The sequence below is a fragment of the Bos taurus genome, chromosome 26 (genome assembly GCF_002263795.3).
Source record: "Bos taurus isolate L1 Dominette 01449 registration number 42190680 breed Hereford chromosome 26, ARS-UCD2.0, whole genome shotgun sequence".
Taxonomy (NCBI): domain Eukaryota; kingdom Metazoa; phylum Chordata; class Mammalia; order Artiodactyla; family Bovidae; genus Bos; species Bos taurus.
Window position 1 is genome coordinate 17,225,165 of NC_037353.1, and position 21,117 is coordinate 17,246,281.

Genomic DNA, 21,117 nt, shown 5'->3' on the forward strand with positions numbered 1-21,117 from the left:
CTGAATAGTATTCTGTTGTATTACAGTTTGTGTGCTTTCACTAGCTGATGCACACTTGGGTTGTTTCGAGTTTGGGGTGATGAATAAAACTGTTATAAATAATCAGGTACAGGTTTTTGTGTAGACACATCTTCACTCTTTTTGGGTAAATACCTAAGAGTAGGACTGCCTAGTTATATGATAAGTGTATATTTTAACAAGGGGCTTCTCAGGTGGCGCTAGTGGTAAAGAACCTACCTGCTAATGCAGGAGACGTAAGAGACGTGGGTTCGATCCCTGGGTCAGGAAGATCCCCTCGAGGACGGCATGGCAACCCATTCCTGTATTCTTGCCTGGAGAATCCCCCGGACAGAGGAGCTTGGTGGGCTACATTCCATGGGGTCACGCAGAGTCAGACACAACTAAAGTGACTCAGCATACACACCCACGCACACGCACACATGCAGACACACACGTGTGTTTTAACTTCAATAGAAACTCCCAAATTCTTTCCAAAGTGGCTGTTCCATTTTGCATCCCCAGCAGCAGTGTATGAGACTTCCAATGGCTCTGCATCCTTGCCAACATTGTATTTTTTTTGCCATTCTAATAAGTATGTAATATTATATATTAAAAAGCTTTGTTAATATCAAACTTTTAAAAAACATTGTTATTCTGATAAGTAATAAATAGTATCTCATTTTTCATTTAGTACATTTCTTTAAGATAAAGTAATTAGAATGCTTCTAATATGTTGACAGTATTTCTTTTTCTTTAAATTATTTATGTTCTTTGCCCTTTTTTATTTTTTTAATTTATTTATTTTTTAATTGAAGGATAATTGCTTTACAGAATTTTGTTGTATTCTGTCAAACCTCAACATGAATCAGCCATAGGTATACATATGTCCCCTTCCGCTCGAACCTCCCTCCCATCTCCCTCCCCATCCACCCTTCTAGGTTGATACAGAGCCTCTGTTTGAGTTTCCTGAGCCATACAGCAAATTCCCATTAGCTATCTATTTTACATATGGTAATGGAAGTTTCCACGTTACTCCTTCCATACAGCTCACCCTCTCCTCCCCTCTCTCCATGTCCATAAGTCTGTTCTCTATGTCTGTTAAATTCTTTGGTACCATCTTTCTAGTTTCCATATATATGTGTTCAGTTCAGTTCAGTCACTCAATCGTGTCTGACTCTTTGCGACCCCATGGACTGCAGCATGCCAGGCTTCCCTGTCCATCACCAACTCCCAGAGTTTACCCAATGTCCGTTGAGTTGGTGATGCCATCCAACCATCTCATCCTCTGTCGTCCCCTTCTCCTCCCACCTTCAGTCTTTCCCAGCATCAGGGTTTTTTCAAGTGCGTCAGCTCTTCGAATCAGGTGGCCAAAGTATTGGAGTTTCAGCTTCAACATCAGTCCTTCCAATGAACACTCAGGACTGATCTCCTTTAGGATGGACCGGTTGGATCTCCTTGCAGTCCATGGGACTCTCAAGAGTCTTCTCCAACACCACAGTTCAAAAGCATCAATTTGTCAGCGCTCAGCTTATATGCGTTAGTATATGATATTTATATTTCCTGGAGAAGGAAATGGCAACCCACTCCAGTGTTCTTGCCTGGAGAATCCCATGGACAGAGAAGCCTGGCAGGCTGCAGTCCATGGGGTCGCACAGAGTCGGACACGACTGAAGCGACTTAGCAGTAGCAGCAGCGTGATATTTATCTTTCTCTTTCTGACTTACTTCAATCTGTATAAATAGGTTCTAGGTTCATCCACCTCATTAAAACTGACTCAAATGTGTTCTTTTATGGCTGAGTAATATTCCACTGTTTATAAATTCCACAGCTTCTTTATCCATTCATCTGTTGATGGACATCTAGGTTGCTTCCATGTTTTAGCTATTGTAAATAGTGCTGCAATGAACATTGGAGTACATGTGTCTATTTCAATTTTGGTTTCCTTAGGGTATATGCCTAGGAATGGGATTGCTGGGTCATATGGTGGTTTTATTCCTAGTTTTTTAAGAAATCTCCATACCGTCTTCCATAATGACTGAATCAATTTACATTCCCACCAACAATGCAAGAGGGCTCCTTTTTCTCCACACCCTCTTCAGCATTTATTGTTTGTAGACTTTTGGATAATGGGCATTCTGACTGGTGTGAGGTGATATCTCATTGTAGTTTTGATTTGCATTTCTCTAATAATGAGCGATGTTGAGCACCTTTTCATGTGTTAGTCATCTGTATGTCTTCTTTGGAAAAATGTCTGTTTAGGTCTTTTCTCCACTTTTTGATTGGATTGTTTATTTTTCTGTACTGACTTGTGGTAATTCTGAGGGGTTGTCTTGATCATTGTCTTATCTATTGTTAATGGCTTCATACATTAAGGAAACCAACTATTTCATAGTTGTTACAAACATTTCCCTCAGTTTGTCATTTTTATTTTGTTTATGGCATATTTTGTTGCAGAAATATTTTTATGTTGCTTCTGACTTTTGTACTTCATAAGTGAAAAAATGAGGAGGTAGAAATAAGATAATTTACAAATGAGATGTAGAAGACAGAGGTTGGGGGGATGGAGGGGTGGGCTGTGAGGCTGGGCTACCTGGGTGAGTCGGTTCACCCCATCCCCACTTTGACCACCACACTGGTGATGTATGGCCAGCACAGATTTTCTGTCTTTCTCACCAGCAACACATAACCAAGGCTTGTTGACAAATGCAGCTGCTTTGAGAAAGGACAGAATCCCCAGGGCACAATTCTTCAATTTCAGATATGGGAGAGGATTTGTTTAGTGGAAGCAGTGTGTTTATTGCAGAGACCATCAATACATGAGGTTATTATCCTTGTTGGCTGGGTCCCAGGGAATTCCTGTCTGTGATCTCAATGATATCACTCAGCCGGAAACAACTCTGTACTTGAATATGGAAATCCACGACGTCCACAAAGATCTATTGTTCTCCATGCAATCTATGGGCAAAAGAATTCAGGAAAGGCCAGAAGGGGGTGGGTGAGGAGGTAGCTGGTATGGTGGGAGGAAGTGAGAAGGAGAAAGGGAAGGGGATTCCTTTGCTTCCTTATTTCCCATACGCAGATCCTCTGCTATTCTTTGATTTTTGCAGTTATTAACATGTTTAGAGTCAGGCACACCAGTGCAAAGTCAATCAGTTTCTTGCTGGTACCAATCTGAGAAGAGCACAGCCCACAGCAAGAACGGTTGGTGATGAGCTTGAGGTTGACAGAGTCTGACTAGCAGGAAGAGCTTATTCTGTTCCCCACCCCGGTTCCACTGCCCAAGGTCACTCAATGGGCTCTTCTCATCCAAAACTGAGCCTCTTCAGGGACCACTCAGGATTAACCAGGCTACTTTGTTAGGATAAATGCATTCTTTTTCTAACTAAAGTACTGTGAACTGAGACTAACCAGCTAAGTAACATTTCAAAGAGCAGAAACAAAGGATTATAAACAAGTCAAGTAACTTTCTCTGAGGGCTTCCCTGGTGGCTCAGATGGTAAAGAATCCACCTGCCATGTGGGAGACCTGGATTGATTCCCTGGATTGGGAAGATGCCCTGGAGGAGGGCATGGCAACCTACTCGAGTATTCTTGTCTAGAGAATCCCCATGAACAGAGGAGCCTAGCAGGCTATAATCCGTGGGGTTGCAAAGAGTCAGGCACGACTGAGCGACTAGGCACATATAACTTTCTCTGAAGTCTGTGGTTCAAGAGATCTGTGGAACAGGACTTGGGTATTTATTAACCTGTCTCTGTCTACCTCTCTTTCTGTTCCCACCCCTGTCTCCCTTCCACTCATATTCTCTGTGTCTATATGATTTCCGCTCCTCTCCTTTACTTTTTACCCTTTAACTAATTGACCATCATTGAGGCCTTGAAGTGCATTTTTAGCATTTGTCTACTGACATTATACTGACTTCTTTGACTTAAAAATAGGCAGGAAAAAAACCTCACCAAATTAAACTGCTTTATCTTCAAACTGACTCTGAATTTATCAGATGGGAAAATATGGGGTGGGGGTGAAATTTAAGATCTATTTGAACAGAACTTTGGGTTCTTTTGTGTTGTTTCAGCCAAGAAAGAATGAAGCTGAGTAACTTCTATGCGTCTCATGCAGGACAATAGTTGAGGCAGTGGAGTGGAGTTGGGAGACTTGGATCCAGTCACTGTTCTGCCACTTACCAGCTGTGTGACTTTGAGCAAGTCCCTTAACCTCCCTGGGAACCATAATCCCAGCCTCTGTCTCTTAGCTGCTAGCTTCTGACCATCAGGGACCAAAAGACTCTATATTTGAAAAAGTGTGACATTGTCTGATGTCCAGACAACCCCTTCAGCCAACTCCTCAAAGTCAGTCACGGTTCGTTCCCTTCTGGATAATGAGATTGGCTCCCACATTCAGCATTTGTACTTCACAGCAGGCACAGTCCTATAGTTTAGGGTAACTCGTGTGTGCTCAGTCGCTTCAGTCATGTCCAGCTCTTTGTGACCTTATGGACTACAGCCTGCCAGACTCCTCTGTTCATGGGATTTCCCAGGCAAGAATACTGGAGTGGGTTGCCATGCCCTCCTCCAGGCAATCTTCCTGAGCCAGGGATCGAACCCGCATCTCCTGCATTGCAGGCGAATTCTGCAGAGCCACTGAAGAAGCCCCGTGGTATAGGGTAGTGAAAGTGAAAGTGAAGTCACTCAGTTGTGTCTGACTCTTTGCTACCCCATGGACTGTAGCCTACCAGGCTCCTCAGTCCATGGGATTTCCCAGGCAAGAGTACTGGAGTGGGTTTGCCGTGCCCTCCTCCAGGCAATCTTCCTGACCCAGGGATCGAACCCACATCTCCTACATTGCAGGCAAATTCTCTGCAGGCTTCTGCAGAGCCACTAAAGAAGCCCCATGGTATAGGGTAGTGAAAGTAATAGTGAAGTCACTCAGTTGTGTCCGACTCTTTGCGACCCCATGGACTGTAGCCTACCAGGCTCCTCAGTCCATGGGATTTTCCAGGCAAGAGTACTGGAGTGGGTTGCCATTTCCTGTGCCAGGGTATCTTCCCGACCCAGGGGTCGAACCTGGGTCTCCCACATTGTAGGCAGACCCTTTACCATCTGAGTAGAGTGGTGGCTAAAAGCTTGATTTCTGGACCCAGAATGCCTAACTTTAATTCCTAGTCCCTACATTTATATCAGTGTAATTTTGGGCAATCTACTTAACCTATTACTCAGTTTCCTCACCTGTAAAGAGAGAGCAACGAGGATAATAATAGTTCCTGAGACTTCAATCTTATTTGGAAATGAAGTCTTTGTAGATGTAGTTAAGGATCTTGAGGTCATTCTGGTTTTAGTATGGGGCCTAAATCTAATCACTGGTAGATAAGAGAGAGAAAGGAGAGGAAGATCTACTGCGCACAGAGACCGGGGAAAAGGTCATGTGCAGACAGAGGCGGACAGTGGATGATGTAGCCATAGCCAGGGAATGCCAGGAGCCGCCAGAGGCTAGGCAAGGCAAGAAAAGAATCTCTCCAGCGCCTTTGGCCCCATTGACACCTTAATTCTGGACTTTTAGCCTCTGGAATTGTGAGAGAATAAAATTCTATTATTGTCAGTCACCCACGTTGGTGGTAACTTGTTGTGGCAGCCATAGGAAGCTGATACAGATGATGATAATAGTACCTGGAAGGAGTGTTGTGAAGGTTAAATGAGTTGCTGTGTGTAGAGTGCTGAGAACATAATCTGGAATACCGTGAGGGCTCTTTTGTAGGTTGTTATGTATTGTTAGCTCATTGACTCTTACCTAGCAACCCTATGAAGTCTGTACTATTATGAATCATCTTGCATGCAGGGAATTGGAGGATTAGAGACTGAGCAAAGGTGAGGTTATCTGGACTCTGCTCCAGGTTGAGCCACCCCTCAGAAGTCTGTGGAGTTTGGCTTTGGGGTGATGGATCCAGGTGACTTTTGGTTTGGAGGCCCCTCATAAGGATGTACTCTCAGCGAAGATTTAGCAGCTCTGAGCTACCAACGAGAACAGAAGGTATAGAGAAGATCTATCATGATATGGTTCTTACTCCTCCTGGAAGTGTCTTCCCAGCCCTGGTCTTGGCACAGGCTCTACTCTAGCAGAGCCAGGCTCTATCAGAACTTGACTGAGTGGTTGTCCTAAGAGCTGACTTCACTGGGGTGCCTCAGCACCTCACTACAAGAGGCAGAGATCTGCCACCTAAAAGACCACACCCTCCTTCTTTGGCATCTTCAAAGGTCCCTGGTGGTCCCTGATTTACCGTGGTGTTGAATATAAATTATACCAATGATTAGAAAGAAGTCAGATCACTTAGAGTAAGACCAAACCCTCACCAGAACCTGCAAAGCCCTATGAGCAAGGCACCCAGTGACCCCACCCCTGACCCTCTCTTACTCTTTTCCCCTTCATTACTCTTCCAGCCACACTGGCCTCATGCCCAGGTACTGTTCCACCCCTGAGCCTTTGTACATGCAATTCCAGTTACCTTAAATGCTCTTGGCCAAGTGGTGTGCTTGCTGTCTCTTTGTCCCTATCACTTTTAATATCACCGTCTCTGCCTCTTTACCTGCCTTTTCTCATTTCTTAGTGCTTATAATTATTAACATAGTATAAACTTTACTTGTTTTATTTTTTCAAACTAGAATATAAGCACCATGAAATGGAAACATTTGTTTTGTTCACTGCTGTAACTCTAGCCTCAGGCAGGACTAGTGAATAGTGTAAAGCATTGAATAAATAATTGTTGACTGACTAATAGAACAATGAATGAAATAACAACTACAGAACTCCCAAACCAAAATAGGCCAATCCGTTAAATATCTAGAGGTAAGCACATGAAGAGAGGAGTACAGGAACCATTGAGCTTTGAAGCATATGGAGGGAAGCATAGCCTCCTATTGAGCTTGAGTTTGAATGTGACAAGGAAAAAGATTTGGTGGAGAAAGAGGGGAATAGAATTCCAGCTGAAGGAAATCTCATGTTGAAAAATATCAGCATCCAAAATTCATTGATTCATTCAACTAGGACTATAGCAATGAACAAACCAGAAAAAAGTCGTGGCACTTAGGGAGCATACAGTCTAGTGGTCGTAATGTCAGGCAGTATGATCTCGGACACACACATCTGCTTATTGGAATGGTGAGATGAGAAGCGCTTAAATTTCGAAAGGGCTGAGAGGGCTAGGTAGACAGTGAGGCTTTCATCTGGCAATCAGAAGGAAACTACCTTCATTCTTAATCAGGAAGAGCCCTGGGAATATCAATTATGGAGGAATTCTGCAGGTGCATGAAGGATGGATTCTGATAGGAAAAAGAATTAGGGAGATACCAGAAAGGGTTATTATAGAGAAGTGGTGGTGATTGGAACAGAGGGATGGGTGTTGCCATAGAAGAGGTTGAGTCTAAGGGACCTGGAAGGAAGCAGCTGAGAAAGGATCTTAAATCCCCTGAATGTGAGAACAATCTAAGTATGTGTCACCAAGAACTCCCTGATGGAGAGGAAGGAAGATGGCAGAGAGGGGGCAGAGATGCTAGGAGCTGGAGAAATGGCAAAGTCAGATTAGGACCAGTCCCCTGAGCTTCAGTGATTGTCCCATCACTGCGCTGTGTAAACACAGGAAGGGACCACAGCACTCCACTGATGTTTACTCTCCAGTGCTTGTCTGTATTGGCTGTTTTGTTCTCTATACGACAAGCCAAGCTTGGTCTGGATGTAACCCATCAGAAATTGGAAACAATTTGAATCTAATGCATCACACTGAATCTGCAGAGCAAAACTTCTGGGTTTTTTTTTTTTTTTGCCTAAAATCCACCACATCTGCCAACACCCCAAATCTTTCTTAATTAATAGAGTGAAATTTTAAGATAAAACATCTTGGTATCATAAAGTAGAGAAGCTGGGATTTCTCTGTATTGCAGAATTTTGACTAAGGACAAATTACGTAATTTTAATCTTTAATAGGATGCCAGCTCTGGATGTCATGATAACTGCTTCTATTAGAGTTAAAAAGAATCAGCTTTTTTGCCTCTGACGTAGCTAATTGGCTTGAAATCAGCCTGTTTTGTCAAAGCTTGGGTTTCCTTCAGTTTTGTCTCTGTTAACTGAAGAATTGACATTTCTACCTGGCTTTTAGCTCAAACAGAGAAGGTTTCTCATTCGTCCTGTGACAGGAAGGGAATAAGAGGGCAGGGGCAGTCTTGAGTTCCTTAGGATAGTGGGAAAATTCAAAGCAATATAACACTTCATCATTAAGATATTTTTGGTAAAAATGTTTCTTGAAATTGTTTTTTAAAATATAATTTCACATTGTATGATACAAACCACATTTCTGTTATCCACAAGGGAAATGAAGAGCTTTTCACGGAGATACAGTCATTGTGAATTTTCCGTAATAGAACTTGACTGTAGCAGACATGACATCTGAAAGAGCTCTGGGGCCTAGGAAGAAGGGCAAGTTACTAAAGTGGTTCCCTGTTAGGAATACGTCTTAGATAAGTTCACCCCTGGACCCCCATATCTGTTGTTTTGCTCAGTCTGTTTAGTCGTGCCTGACTCTTTGCGACTCCGTGGACTGGAGCCTGTCAGGCTCCTCTGTCCATGGGATTCTCCCGGCAAGAATACTTGCGTGAGTTGCCATTTCCTTCTCCAGGGGATCTTTCCGATCCAGGGATCAAATCTGTATCTCCTGCATCTCTTGCATTGCACATGAATTCTTTACTGCACCGAACCACCTGGGAAGCCCCCACATCTGGTACCACTTCCTAAGAAGAACCTGGCTTCCTCCCAAGTGATAATGACTTCTGAAAACTATCTGCATAGTTCATAGAAAGCATAGTATTTTAATTATTCCTCTCTAAGTAACTTAGTTCACATGAAAAAGTCATTATTTTTTTGATAATACAGCTTTTGAAAAATTCCTAAATTTCCTCTCTGATTTAAGTTCTTTTTGTTATCATATCTTTGATAAGACAAATGTGATGAAAGACTTGAATATATTCTAATAATATGGATATCACTGCAAAAGCTGGGCAAATGTGGGAAAGTATACTTTCTTTTTAAAATTATTTTTTATTGAAGTATAGTTGATTTACAGTGTTGTGCTAATTTCTGCTGTACAGCAAGGTGACTTAGTTATACAATATATACTTTTTTGTTTTAAATATTCTTTTCCAGTATGGTTTATCCCAGGAGACTAGATATGGTTTCCTGTGCTATACAATAGGACCCTGTTGTTATCGATTCTAGATGTGACAGTTCGCTTCTACTAACCCCAAACTCCCAAACCGTCGCTGTCCTCTCGCCCCTCCTCCTTGAAACCACAAGTCTGTTCTCTGTGAGTCTGTTTATGTTTTGTAGATAGGTTCATTTCTGCCATATTTTATATTCCACGTGGAAGTGACATCATATGGTATTAGTCTTTCTCTTTCTTCCTTACTTCACTTAGGAAGATAATCTCTAATCCTATTCATGTTGCTGCAAATGGCATTGTTTTGTTCTTTTTTATGGCTCAGTAATATTCCATCATATATACCACATCTTCCTTATCCATTCATCTATTGATGGACATTTAGGTTGCTTCCACATCTTGGCTATTGTAAATAGTGCTGCAATGAATATTGGAGTGCATGTATCTTTTTGAAATATGGTTTCCTCGGGATATATGCCCAGGAGTAGGATTGTGGGATCCTCAGTTCAGTTCAGTTCAGTCACTCAGTTGTGTTCAACTCTTTGTGACCCCGTGGAATGCAGCATGCCAGGCCTCCCTGTTCATCACCAACTCCCAGAGATTACTCAAACTCATGCCCATCGAGTCGGTGATGCCATCCAGCCATCTCATCCTCTGTTGTCCCCTTCTCCTCTTGCCTTCAATCTTTCCCAGCATAAGGGTCTTTTCAAATGAGTCAGCTCTTCGCATCAAGTGGCCAAACTATTGGCGTTTCAGCTTCAACATCAGTCCTTCCAAAGAATATTCAGGACTGATTTCCTTTAGGATGGACTGGTTGGATCTCCTTGCAGTTCAAGGGACTCTCAAAAGAGTCTTCTCCAACACCACAGTTCAAAAGCATCAGTTCTTCAGTGCTCAGCTTTCTATATAGTCCAACTCTTACATCCATATATGACTACTGGAAAAAACATAGCTTTGACTAGATAGACCTTTGTTGGCAAAGTAATGTCTCTGCTTTTTAATATGCTGTCTAGGTTGGTCATAACTTTCCTTCCAAGGAGTAAGTGTCTTTTAATTTCATGGCTGCAGTCACCATCTGCAGTGATTTTGGAGCCCAGAAAAATAAAGTCAGCCACTGTTTCCACTGTTTCCCCATCTATTTGCCATGAAGTGATGGAGCCAGATGCCATGAGCTTAGTTTTCTGAATGTTGAGCTTTAAGCCAACTTTTTCACTCTCCTCTTTCACTTTCATCAAGAGGCCCTTTAGTTCTTCTTCACTTTCTGCCATAAGGATGGTGTCATCTGCATATCTGAGGTTATTGATATTTCTCCCAGCAGTCTTGATTCCAGCTTGTGCTTCCTCCAGCCCAGCGTTTCTCATAATGTACTCTGCATATGAGTTAAATAAGCAGGGTGACAACATACAGACTTGATGTGTTTCTTTTCTTATTTGGAACCAGTCTGTTGTTCCATGTCCAGTTCTAACTGTTGCTTCCTGACCTGCATACAGACTTCTTAGGAGGCAGGTCAGGTGGTCTGGTATTCCCATCTCTTTCAGAATTTTCCACAGTTTCTTGTGATCCACACAGTCAAAGGCTTTGGCATAGTCAATAAAGCAGAAGTAGATATTTTTCTGGAACTCTCTTGCTTTTTTGATAATCCAGCAGATGTTGGCAATTTGATCTCTGGTTCCTCTGCCTTTTCTAAAACCAGCTTGAACATCTGGAAGTTCACGGTTCACATATTGCTGAAGCCTGGCTTGGAGAATTTTGAGCATTACTTTACTAGCGTGTGAGATGAGTGCAGTTGTGCAGTAGTTTGAACATTCTTTGGCATTGCCTTTCTTTGGGATTGGAATGAAAACTGACCTTTTCCAGTCCTGTGGCCACTGCTGAGTTTTCCAAATTTGCTGACATATTGAGTTTAGCACTTTCACAGCATCATCTTTTCGGATTTGAAATAGCTCAACTGGAATTCCATCACGTCCACTAGCTTTGTTTGTAGTGATGCTTCCTAAGGCCCACTTGACTTCACATTCCAGGATGTCTGGCTCTAGGTGAGTGATCACACCATCGTGATTATCTGGGTTGTGAAGACCTTTTTTGTACACTTCTATGTATTCTTGCCACTTCTTCTTAATACCTTCTGCTTCTTTTTGGTCCATACCATTTCTGTCCTTTATTGAGCCCATCTTTGAATGAAATGTTCCCTTGGTATCTCTAATTTTCTTGAAGAGATCTCTAGTCTTTCCCATTCTATTGTTTTCCTCTATTTCTTTGCACTGATCATTGAGGAAGGCTTTCTTTTCTCTCCTTCCTATTTTTTGGAACTCTGCATTCAAATGGGTATATCTTTCCTTTTCTCCTTTGTTTTGTCTTCTCTTCTTTCCACAGCTATTTGTAAGGCCTCCTCAGACAGCCATTTTGCTTTCTTGCATTTCTTTTTCTTGGGGATGGTCTTGCTCCCGTGTAATTCTATTTTTATTTTTCTGCAGAACCTCCATACTGTTCTCCATAGTCACTGCACCAAGTCATATTTCCACCCACAGTGTAGGAGGGTTCCCTGGAAAAGTACACTTTCAACTGTTCAGTGATAATAATGATAGTAAATATTCTCATTTTAAAAAGGAAGAAACAGAGTCACTTCAAGCTATTTTCCATCTCAGGGCTTTTTCAGCTTGTGCTTCCTCTTCTTGAAATGTTATTTCTCCTTCTCATAACTGGTGTTTTCTCTCCTTTAAGGTCTAAGCTTAAATGTCATCTTCTCAGAGAGTCTTTCCTGACCCTTAGTCTCATCTCCCTACCCCAACTCTGCTGCAAGTCACTCTATAACATTTATTGGTTTGAATTTCTCCTCCATACTTTTCATGACCTCAAGTCCTTATCTGCAGACTTCTTTTCTGACTTATCTGGGCTTCCCTGGTGGCTCAGATGGTAAAGCGTCTGCCTACAATGCGGGAGATCCGGGTTCAATCCCTGGGTCGGGAAGATCCTCTGGAGAAGGCAATGGCACCCCACTCCAGTACTCTTGCCTGGAAAATCCCATGGATGGAGGAGCCTGGTAGGCTACAGTTTATGGGGTCACAAAGAGTTCGACACGACTGAGCAACTTCACTCACTCATCTTCCCAACTAGATGCCATTCCAATGAGCAGGGACCTTTTTGGTCATTTTCATTGGATTAGCACCCAAATTGATGAAAGGAAAATGAAATAATCAAAACTGTCATATTTACAGAAACAAAAGAATAGGTAGACCTTTTGAACAGTTTGAGGGAGTATTCACAATTCTGTTATAGTAGAATTATTATTGCAGTGTGCAATTTTTAGATTAGATTTCTAAGTTTTCATCTAAAACACATGCTGCTTATAAGCTGTGTTTGTCAATATCACCACTTTGGGAACCAAGATAGGTAAAATTAGCTAAGGGGCTCTTTTCCAGATTCCGCAGCCCTGGCAGCAAAAAGGACATTCCTGTCACAGTTGTATCAGGATGTTTTAGCTTCAAGGTATTTAAATCATCACTCTAATTGGATCAAAGCTTGAGTCTCATGAGAGGATCAGATCAGGATAAGTTGTTTCAGCAGCTCAAAATGCTTCAAGAACTCAAATTCTTTCCATCTCTCTGCTCTACCATCATTGGCTGGACCATGTCTGACGAAGAAGAGAGAATGCTTCCTTTCTTTTCCTAAACTTGCTCCAGCAGTCTTCCTTCAGGGTCTCACAGGCTGTTTTGGTGGTATATGCCCACTGTTGAACCAGTTACTGAAGAGGGAAGGAGATTATGCAGAACAGTCAGCCCCTTCCCAGGAGGTATATGGGCTGCTTGGGGGAGCGGCAGGCATCTGAACAAAACTGAGATTCCTTTGGGAAGGGAGGAGGGGGACATTTCATTTATTGTGTATTTCATTCATTGTTCCTTTGTTTGGAAGAAATAGATAATGGTGTTGCTAAAACTTTCCCCCCTAAGTTTTGTACTGTTTGGCTTGATGGAAACAGACTGATTCAAGGTTCTAGAGGTAGATGCAGACTGGAGACCCAAGCAATTACCACCCTTTGGATTAAGTCCAAGCTTGTGCTCAAGAGCTCAAGGAGGAGCTCCTGTGTTGGCATAGCTGCCACTGCTGAGCAAGAGAGAAAGAGTAGGAGGGGACTCAAGTTCCTCTTTCAGTTGCTTCAATCCCTTGCCTTCTCTCTTAGAGAAGTGCAAACTATTTTGGAGAGCCCATCTCATTTCCACATGCTTTTTTTTTTTTTTTTTTTTACGCGACCCTGTCTTTCTTCCCCAGAGGCTTAGGAAAAGGTTTGGGAATAGTTTGGGAAGCTAGAGTGGAAGGATGAGAGTGGAGGGAATGGGGTAACCATCCCATTTCCTATTCACCACTGCCGCAGCCTCTGTTTATCCTGATCAAAGTAAATTTGCCTTTTATAGAATTCTCCTTCTGGAACTTTTTTACATCCTGTGATGATGAAAGTATCTACAGGATAGATAAAATAGTACAAATGATGAAATGTTTAAAACTCCACAGCCCCTATGTTATTACCTGCAGTTATTTAACATGTAAGGGTGGTTGAAGTTGAAGGTCAAGCCAGGAAATGTCATGAAGCAAAGGGACTTTGATGTTTGTTTGGTGATACATTCTGAATACTTTTTAATATTGTACTCATATTTTGGTAGATTTTAAAAATGAGGAAGGCCATCTTTGCTTTCTTTGTTTCTTTAACCTTGATAGATCTATGTGAAGTAGTGAAGTGAATGAAGTCGCTCAGTCGTGTCCGACTCTTTGCGAGCCCATGGACTATAGCCTATTAGGCTCCTCTGTCCATGGGATTTTCCAGGCAATAGTCCTGGAGTGGATTGCCATTTCCTTCTCCAGGGTATCTTCCCAACCCAGGAATAGAACCCGGGTCTCCTGCATTGTAGACAGACGCATTGTAGACAGACGCTTTACCCCAACCAGGGAAGTCCATATAGATAGATCTATATGACCTAGTAAACAAGCTGCCAGTTTGGGATTTTTCCTTCTTATCTTGTATCTCATCATTGACCTAAGTCTGCCCATTCTCCTTACCACAGCCACTAACTCAGTTTTGGCCCTCATCACAGTACAGAAACATACTTATGTTTTTTAACTTTTACCCAATTACTTTGCAAGTGCCTCTTGGATAAAGATCACCTGTTATCTGTCTTTGCTGTCTCCAGAAAGCCAGCACAAGGCCGTACAGAAAGGGGAGGAAAATCAATGTCTGTTCATTTTTTATTGATGTTTTCTCTTCTTCTTTTGATTTTAGAATCTGAACTGAAGGTATTTTGCTCTAAAAACATACTGAGCATACTTGGTTTCTCCTGCATCATCGCTGTGATAGCATTGCTCGCTCTGGGGCTGACCCAGAACAAAGCACTGCCAGAAAATGTTAAGGTAACTCAAACCCCTGAGTATGTGTGTGTGTATGTGTGTATACATGTGTTTTAGGGTCCTTGGATGGGGCAGAGGGAAAGGGAAGTTATGGTAAATCAAAGCAGTAGGAGTTGAGGTTCTGGAAGCCCAGGAGCAAGTCAGTCTCCATTGAACTAGGTGAGTAAAATGGTAGCGGATGCTTATTCTGGAGGAGAGAATGCCTTGGATCAATTAGGGATGGAAAGACAATTGTCTTTACGATTGTTCAGCAAACTGATTAAATCAGTATTCTAACAGAGACAAACACTTTATTCACCACATCCAGATCTGTGATATATTGTGTTGGTTTCCATAACTCTAGTACTATCTCTACTTCCTACTCTTTGTTTCCTTGTGGAAACAATGAACTCTTTGTTTACTGAACACTGCATTCTTTGTTCTTACTCCATTATTATCACTATCACCAAAATAATAAACTTTACTAGACAGCTCTGTATAAAGCACTTTGGAAGTCAAAGAGTCTGGAGAAGACTTGTTCCTCATCTCTAAAATATTAAAAAGAAATCAATTTAAAGGTCAATTTTTAAAAAGCCCCTGGAGACCACATACATGTATTGAATATAGTAATTTGAAATGAATTCATGGCTGTATAGATTTCTTGTAAAATCTCTACATTTGAAGAGCTTGTGTGTGTGTGTGTGTGTGTGTGTATCATTAAAAATAATTAAGGTCATTAACTCTGCTGTGATTTATTTCTGCTTCCTTTCAAATTCATCAAAGTTCAATTTCAAAGACATGAATATCTCACTAATACCTTGTAATATGTTCATTATTTAAGCCATTAATTTAAAAGCATACAGTAAGTTTAAGTTTTTATTGTAAATACATTGATTTTAAACTTTCATTTGAATTATAGTTAATAAATCTTCAAGGGCCCAGAGACCAGTGTGCTAATAAACACAAACATATGTGTGGGCGTGACATATCCATGGAAGCCCTGAAATGCATATGCAAAAGTATATATATTTTTGCATTTGAATATACTAAACTTTGAGTCACTTACTCAAATAATTTGCTCTATAGCAGAAGCCTGCATGTTACATTGGCCTCTGTTCGCCACACACGTTCAACCCAGCAGGGCTGTGCACAGTAGTCCCCTTGTCAGCACTGAAGGCTGATACTATCTCACTGTCAATGGTCTCTTGACTTTAAGTATCCAGCGATGCTGGCTCTCTTGGCTAAACTTCACTCACAATTGAAGCCTCATGACATTTTGGTTTTGCTATTTGTTTACCAGCTCTGAAAGTATGTGATTGCCTTCTTGATTTGACCTTTTTATATGTTCATTATTGCATCATTGGTGAGGGAGATGGCTTAGGAGGCAAACCCATGACAGACTTAGACTCTGTTCTCAGTGAATACTTGTGGTCATGATGACTTTTTGTTGTTCATGATGGTTGTCTTCAAAACTGTTGTGATTCTGTGTTACTGTGTTGGCCTGGAAAAATGGAACAAGGTCTTTGCATCTAAAGTGAATCTTTATAGTAGTATGATTGGCCCGATCCCACTAGGACCCTCTGAAGAGCTGTGGAGAAAGCACTTCTGAATTACTGCTCTAGGGATTTATCCCTGGGTTCTCATCCCTGTTGGTCAAGGGTTGCCCCAGAGGTTAGCTCCTTGGCACTTCCAGGTTGGTGCATATGTCAGAGGGGCTGTGTGGGACTACCAGGTGGTAGGAGAGAAGACCCTGTGAAGAAATAGAAAGATAAGATGCAGGTTGAGCTAGAAAAATGCTGGTCAAAAAACATGAAGTGGCCACCAAAGTTATCTGAAGCATCACTGTTCTGATACCCTTTTGTAGGAGAGAGAGTCGTTTGTACACAGTTTCAGAACAATAGAGACATGTGAATACGGAGGTAGGTGTAGTGCTACAGCTGCCCAGAGGAAGGAGGCACCAGTTGTGCCTGGCCATGTGAAGACTTCATGGAGGAGGTGGCCTTGGAGCCAAGTAATGAAGAACACTAAGGAGTTTGACAGGAGGTGAGCTAGGACATTTTCTGGACAAAGACCATACCATTTGTTGCAGAGGGGCAGCTAAAAATAAACAGATGATCCTGGAGAATCACCAACAGTTCATCATGGCTAGAATATTGAACACAGGGCAGGAAGGAATGGTGGGAGGGGAGACTGCAATCTGAGTATGCCTAGCTCAGTGATGGATATCTCATTCAGCTGTAGCAGTGCTCAAGATTGGCTCCGTATTAAAAGCTCCTGGGGAGCTTTTTAAAAATACTCATTTCTGGACTCTACCCTGGGTCAATTAGAATTTTTGGGGGTGAAGCCCAGGCATTGGTATGTTTTAGAACCTTCCCAGGTGATTTTAATGAGCAGTCATGCTTGTCAACCACTGCTTAGATTTCAAACAGGGTGTGTGCATGCATGCTCAGTCATGTCTGACTCTTTGCAACCCATGGACTGTAGCCTTGCAGACTCCTCTGTCCATGGAATTCTCCAGGAAGAATATTACAGTGGGTTGCCATGCCCTCCTCTAGGAAATCTTCCCAAGCCAGGGATAGAACCTGCATCTCTTGTCTCTCCTGTGTTGGCGGACAGATTCTTTACCATTGAGCTACCTGGGAAGCAAACAGGGAGGTGGGGCACAGATTGTGTTTCTGACATTCTTAATGGCTGGAGAGCAGATTAGAAGAGGAGAGACCAGGTAGGATATTCTGACATTGTGTACACAAGGCAGATTAGGCTGGAACTAAGGCATTGCCATGGAATTAAGTTATTAAGGAGATACTGTGAGAGACACTGAGGTCCACCAGATCTTAGTGATTAGATTCCTTTCAGTTCAATTCAGTCTCTCAGTCGTGTCCGACTCTTCGCAACCCCATTGGACTGCAGCACGCCAGGCTTCCCTATCCATCACCAACTCCTGGAGCTTACTAAAACTCATATCCATCAAGTCAGTGATGCCATCCAACCATCTCATCCTCTATCATCCCCTTTTCCTCCTGCCTTCATTCTTTCCCAGCATCAGGGTCTTTTCTAGTGAGTCAGTCCTTTGCATCAGGTGGCCAAAGTATTGGAGTTTCAGCTTCAGCATCAGTCCTTCCAATGGATATTCGGGACTGATTTCCTTTAGGATGGACTGGTTAGAGCTCCTTGCTGTCCAAGGGACTCTCAAGAGTCTTCTTCAACACCACAGTTCAAAAGCATCAATTCTTCAGCACTCAGCTTTTTTTTATAGTTCAACCCTCACATCCATACATGACTACTGGAAAAACCATAGCTTTGACTAGACGGACCTTTGTTAGCAAAGTAATGTCTCTGCTTTTTAATATGCTGTCTAGGTTGGTCATAGCTTTTCTTCCAAGGAGTAAATGTCTTTTAATTTCATGGCTGCAGTCACCATCTGCAGTTATTTTGGAGTCCCCCAAAATAAAGTCTATCACTGTTTCCACTGTTTCCCCATCTATTTGCCATGAAGTAATAGGATTGGATACCATGATCTTAGTTTTTCGAATGTTGAGTTTTAAGCCAACTTTTTCACTCTCCTCTTTCATTTTCATCAAGAGGTTCTTTGATTCTTCTTTGCTTTCTGCCATAAGGATGGTGTCATCTGCATATCTGAGGTTATTGATATTTCTCCTGGCAATCTTGATTCCAGCTTGTACTTCATCCAAGCATGATGTACTCTGCATATAAGTTAAATAATCAGGGTGACAAGTAGCCTTGACATACTCCTTTCCCAATTTATTTATTTATAATTATCTATCATTAGATTCCTTAGAGGACCTTTTAAGCTAAAGATGGAACACCTTGGATGTCATGTTGAGAACAATCTCTCCATGCTTCTGTTTAAAGAGGGTGGTGGCCATATGCTTCTGAACGGGAAGGCTTTTGGCTGTCTCTACACATTTCCTGACTCTTCATCCCTGTCTGATTGTGGGGATCATTGATTCTGTCTGCTTGGAGTGCAACTCAGCAGGGGCCATGGATTCACACCACCTAGGTTTAAACCTCAGCTCTGCTCTTATAGAGATAGGACATAACTTCTCTGAGCCTCAGTTTCTCCATTTGTAAGACAGAGCTGATCACTGATATCTTGTAGATTACTACAGGAATTGAGTGGGATAAAGTAAACTCAGTGTGGAGTGCAGAACAGGATGCTGGCCCACCACACACCCTTGTTGTTGGTAACTTATGTGTTGTCATTATCATCTTTGCAGCCTGTCTGCCTGGTGACAAATCACCACTTATCTTTTTCCCTGCCTCTTTCCATCTGACTCACCCTCTTCTAGCCCAGTTCAGGTTAGCCCTCCAGTTCCAAAGATCCAGTCTTGTCATCTTCCTGCCTGATCCACTTTGGGTTCAGCCTGGTTGGAAAGTGGTTGCCTCATGCCTGACCATATCTCACAAAACACAAGAACTCTCTTTTGTACTGATGGCCTTACTTGCCCAGCCACCCAGGTTGTAAGCATTCTGAGGCAAGGACTGGGTTTCATTCATCATTGTATATATCGATATTTTTTTAACCTTTCACTCCATTCATTCATTTCATAAATAGTCATTGACCATCTACTCTGCTTTAGGCCCTAGGAATACAGCAGTGAGCAAGACTGGCCAGGTCCTGATCCTCATGAAGGTATAGTCTAGTGGAAGAGACAATCATTAACCAAACTGTCAACAGAATAAATGTTAAATTACTGCCAGCACAGCATCTGACTGGGGTGGCCTCACAGCAGTTTGCTGACTCAGTGAGTAGAGTGGGCTCCCTGCTTGGATGTGAAGAGGATGTGAAGAAGGACAGCAGAATTTGTCAGCGTGGGAGGCAGGCCTCTGCCTCAGGATGCCTTCTGGGTCCTGGCTCCCCATTCTCATTCCCAGACCTCCAGTGTGTAGGGCCCAGGAATCCACACACGTAACAGGCATCCTGGGCTGTTCTCATGACATTAAAGTCTGGGAATTGCTGCTGGGTAAATTTGCAGTGACCACATTAAAACAAACAAACTTGGACCTTAATATACTGAAGAATCATTAGCTGTACCTAAATGTCCCCTGGGAAAGTGTTTTTGTCCTGTGGACCTGGTGGGGAGGTAGCTTTGAGGTCTGTTTGGCTCACCACTTCCTAAATCGCTAGCTTGTCACCGAACACTGGCAGTTAGCAACCTGTCAGGATATTGCTACAGCACAAGCATTGCACATTCTGGCACACACAGAACCCCACAGGTTTCTCTCTAAGGCACCAAACTGACCCTGTCCAAAACCACATGCCTTCATTAAAACCTGCCACTTCCCTGGAATGCTAGCTCAAGGGCCAGACAGCTTTGATTTCAACCCCAGATCTGCCATTTGCTAGCTTTGAGACTTCTGGCAAGCAAATTCTCCCCACACATCAGTTTCCTTATATGTAACATGGTGATAATAGCTACTTGGAAGATGGCTGTAAGGATTAAATGGAATGGGACTGCCAACTCACTTATCAGAGTGCCCAGTGCATCAGAAGCTCTCAGTGGAGGCCAGCTGTCCACACTGCTTTGGGGATGAGTTTAAGGAAAGACCCTCAGCTCTTGGTGTGTTGTGGTCATTGGGCTGGTGTTCCCAAGGTTTCCAACTGCTGCAAACCTGTGCGGGGCATCTGCTTTTGTCACTGGGAACTAAGGTGCTATTTTTAGGACAGCGCTTGCAATTTTATCTTTTTTTAATGGAGAATTTGGAAGAATGTGCATCAATTTTCAACCTCAAATACTCTTGGAAAATAACTATAGTATTTTCACTCCACTGGATTTAAAAACAAAACAACAAAAACAAAGCAGCAACACCTGGAGATGAGAGGTGGTGAATGTACTTAATGCCACACTTTACACTTAAAAATAGTTAACATGGTCAATTGTAGGTTCTGTGTATTTTACCACAATTAAAAAAATAAAAATAATAGACAACAAAACTGCAGTTTGTATTAAAGGTCTAGTAACTCCAGCTAAAGAAAAAAGAAAAGAAGAAAATGGTCCCTAATTGTTTCCAGGTGCTTCCAGCATCACTGTAGCTAATGCAGACCTGATTTGTTTATAGAGAACTAGAGTCATTCAAAAGGACAAGCTCTGTTTATTCTAAAGGGCTCACAGAAACAGAGCTATGAGGTTGCTGAAGTTACCGTTAAAACTACAGAGCTTTTAAGAAAGATTCTGAAGGACCAATATGTGTGAAGAAACCAAAAAAAGTGAATTCACATGTTACCTGACTTCTGGGGGTTTTGTTTGGGGGAGGGTTGGAACTCAGCCCCATGGTATTACTTTATATTAGACTGTGCATATTCATGTCTTTTAGGACTGGAAGGAGTTTAGGGACCATATAGTTCTAACTCCCCTCATTCGTCCATGTGACTCAGCAATTGTCTGTTGAATTCCTTCTTTGTACTAGGAATAGGATCTACCGTGGTAGGTACTGGATATACCGTAGTAAGCAACACAGACTTGCCCTAACATGGCTTAGAATCTAACCGGGAAGACATATTAATCAACTAGTCACATAAATATGTAATT

General features: G+C 42.2%; 1 protein-coding gene across 7 annotated transcripts in view; it reads left to right on the forward strand.

Moving 5' to 3' along the window:
* The window catches only part of ENTPD1 (ectonucleoside triphosphate diphosphohydrolase 1), a 104,626-nt gene that overhangs the window by 42,532 nt on the left and 40,977 nt on the right, over window positions 1-21,117 (forward strand). For 4 of the 7 annotated variants that reach the window (XM_005225444.5, XM_010819793.4, NM_174536.2 and 1 more), the window contains 1 exon segment: window positions 14,463-14,590. The exons of 2 other annotated variants lie outside the window; for them this stretch is intronic. In XM_005225444.5, the coding sequence (XP_005225501.3) occupies window positions 14,463-14,590 (128 nt within the window). 7 annotated transcript variants of the gene reach the window in all.